We start from the raw sequence: 664 nt of genomic DNA, 5'->3' as shown, positions 1-664 counted from the left end.
AAAAAAAAAAAATACTGCGATAGGAGCGAAAAGGAGGGAAGAAAAAATTGGTGCAGCCAACTTCATTTCCCTTCCATGCGACGGGGAAACAGGGGAGAAGAGATAGGAGTCTCGCATGGGTAGGCGTTAAGAGGTCAGCTACCCATGCAGTACAAAGTTCCCAAAAAATTAGAAAAACCAAAGTAAGACCAAAGAAGAAAAAAGAAAAAAAATGCATCCCTCCCAGTATCCAAATAAAATATACATGGGGGGAACACCCCAAATTATATTGATCAAGACACAGAATGAAAAAAGAAAAAAAAGGAGGGGGAAAAAATTCTTTGCACCTCCAAACATGCTCAATCAAAACAACAGAGAAACCACTCAATAAAAGATAAAAAACAAGGGGGTAAAATTGGTAAGATTTGTACATACTTCCGTGAAGGCAACCCACGTACCAAACGTATCATGTATATCTGTAGGCATGGAAAATATTTGATTGTGATAGTGTTCACATCCACTACAGTACTCCCAGAACTCCATTTCACTTTTTAAATACACAGTCAAATCACCATTGACAAGAACGTACATCTACCACCGGTCAACTGACTTCTTCAATTTCACTCAACGAGTACTGCTGTTGTTGCCAGAACTCGTTGATAGTCTTGTTTCCAGAACTCGCTCC

The 664-nt window shown here is 39.3% G+C and overlaps 1 pseudogene across 1 annotated transcript in view; it reads right to left on the bottom strand.

Annotated features, from left to right (window-relative positions):
- Positions 1-412, bottom strand: part of TEOVI_000598300:pseudogene — a 549-nt pseudogene extending 137 nt beyond the window's left edge. Inside the window, exon 1 of the mRNA in view lies at positions 1-412. Coding sequence covers positions 1-412 — 412 coding nt within the window.
- Positions 413-664: the final 252 nt, after the last annotated feature.

The sequence above is a fragment of the Trypanosoma equiperdum genome (genome assembly GCF_001457755.1).
Source record: "Trypanosoma equiperdum strain OVI genome assembly, contig: ctg_1775, whole genome shotgun sequence".
Lineage (NCBI taxonomy): Eukaryota > Euglenozoa > Kinetoplastea > Trypanosomatida > Trypanosomatidae > Trypanosoma > Trypanosoma equiperdum.
Note: the sequence above shows the minus strand (reverse complement) of the source record. Positions and strands in the feature narration are given on the sequence as shown.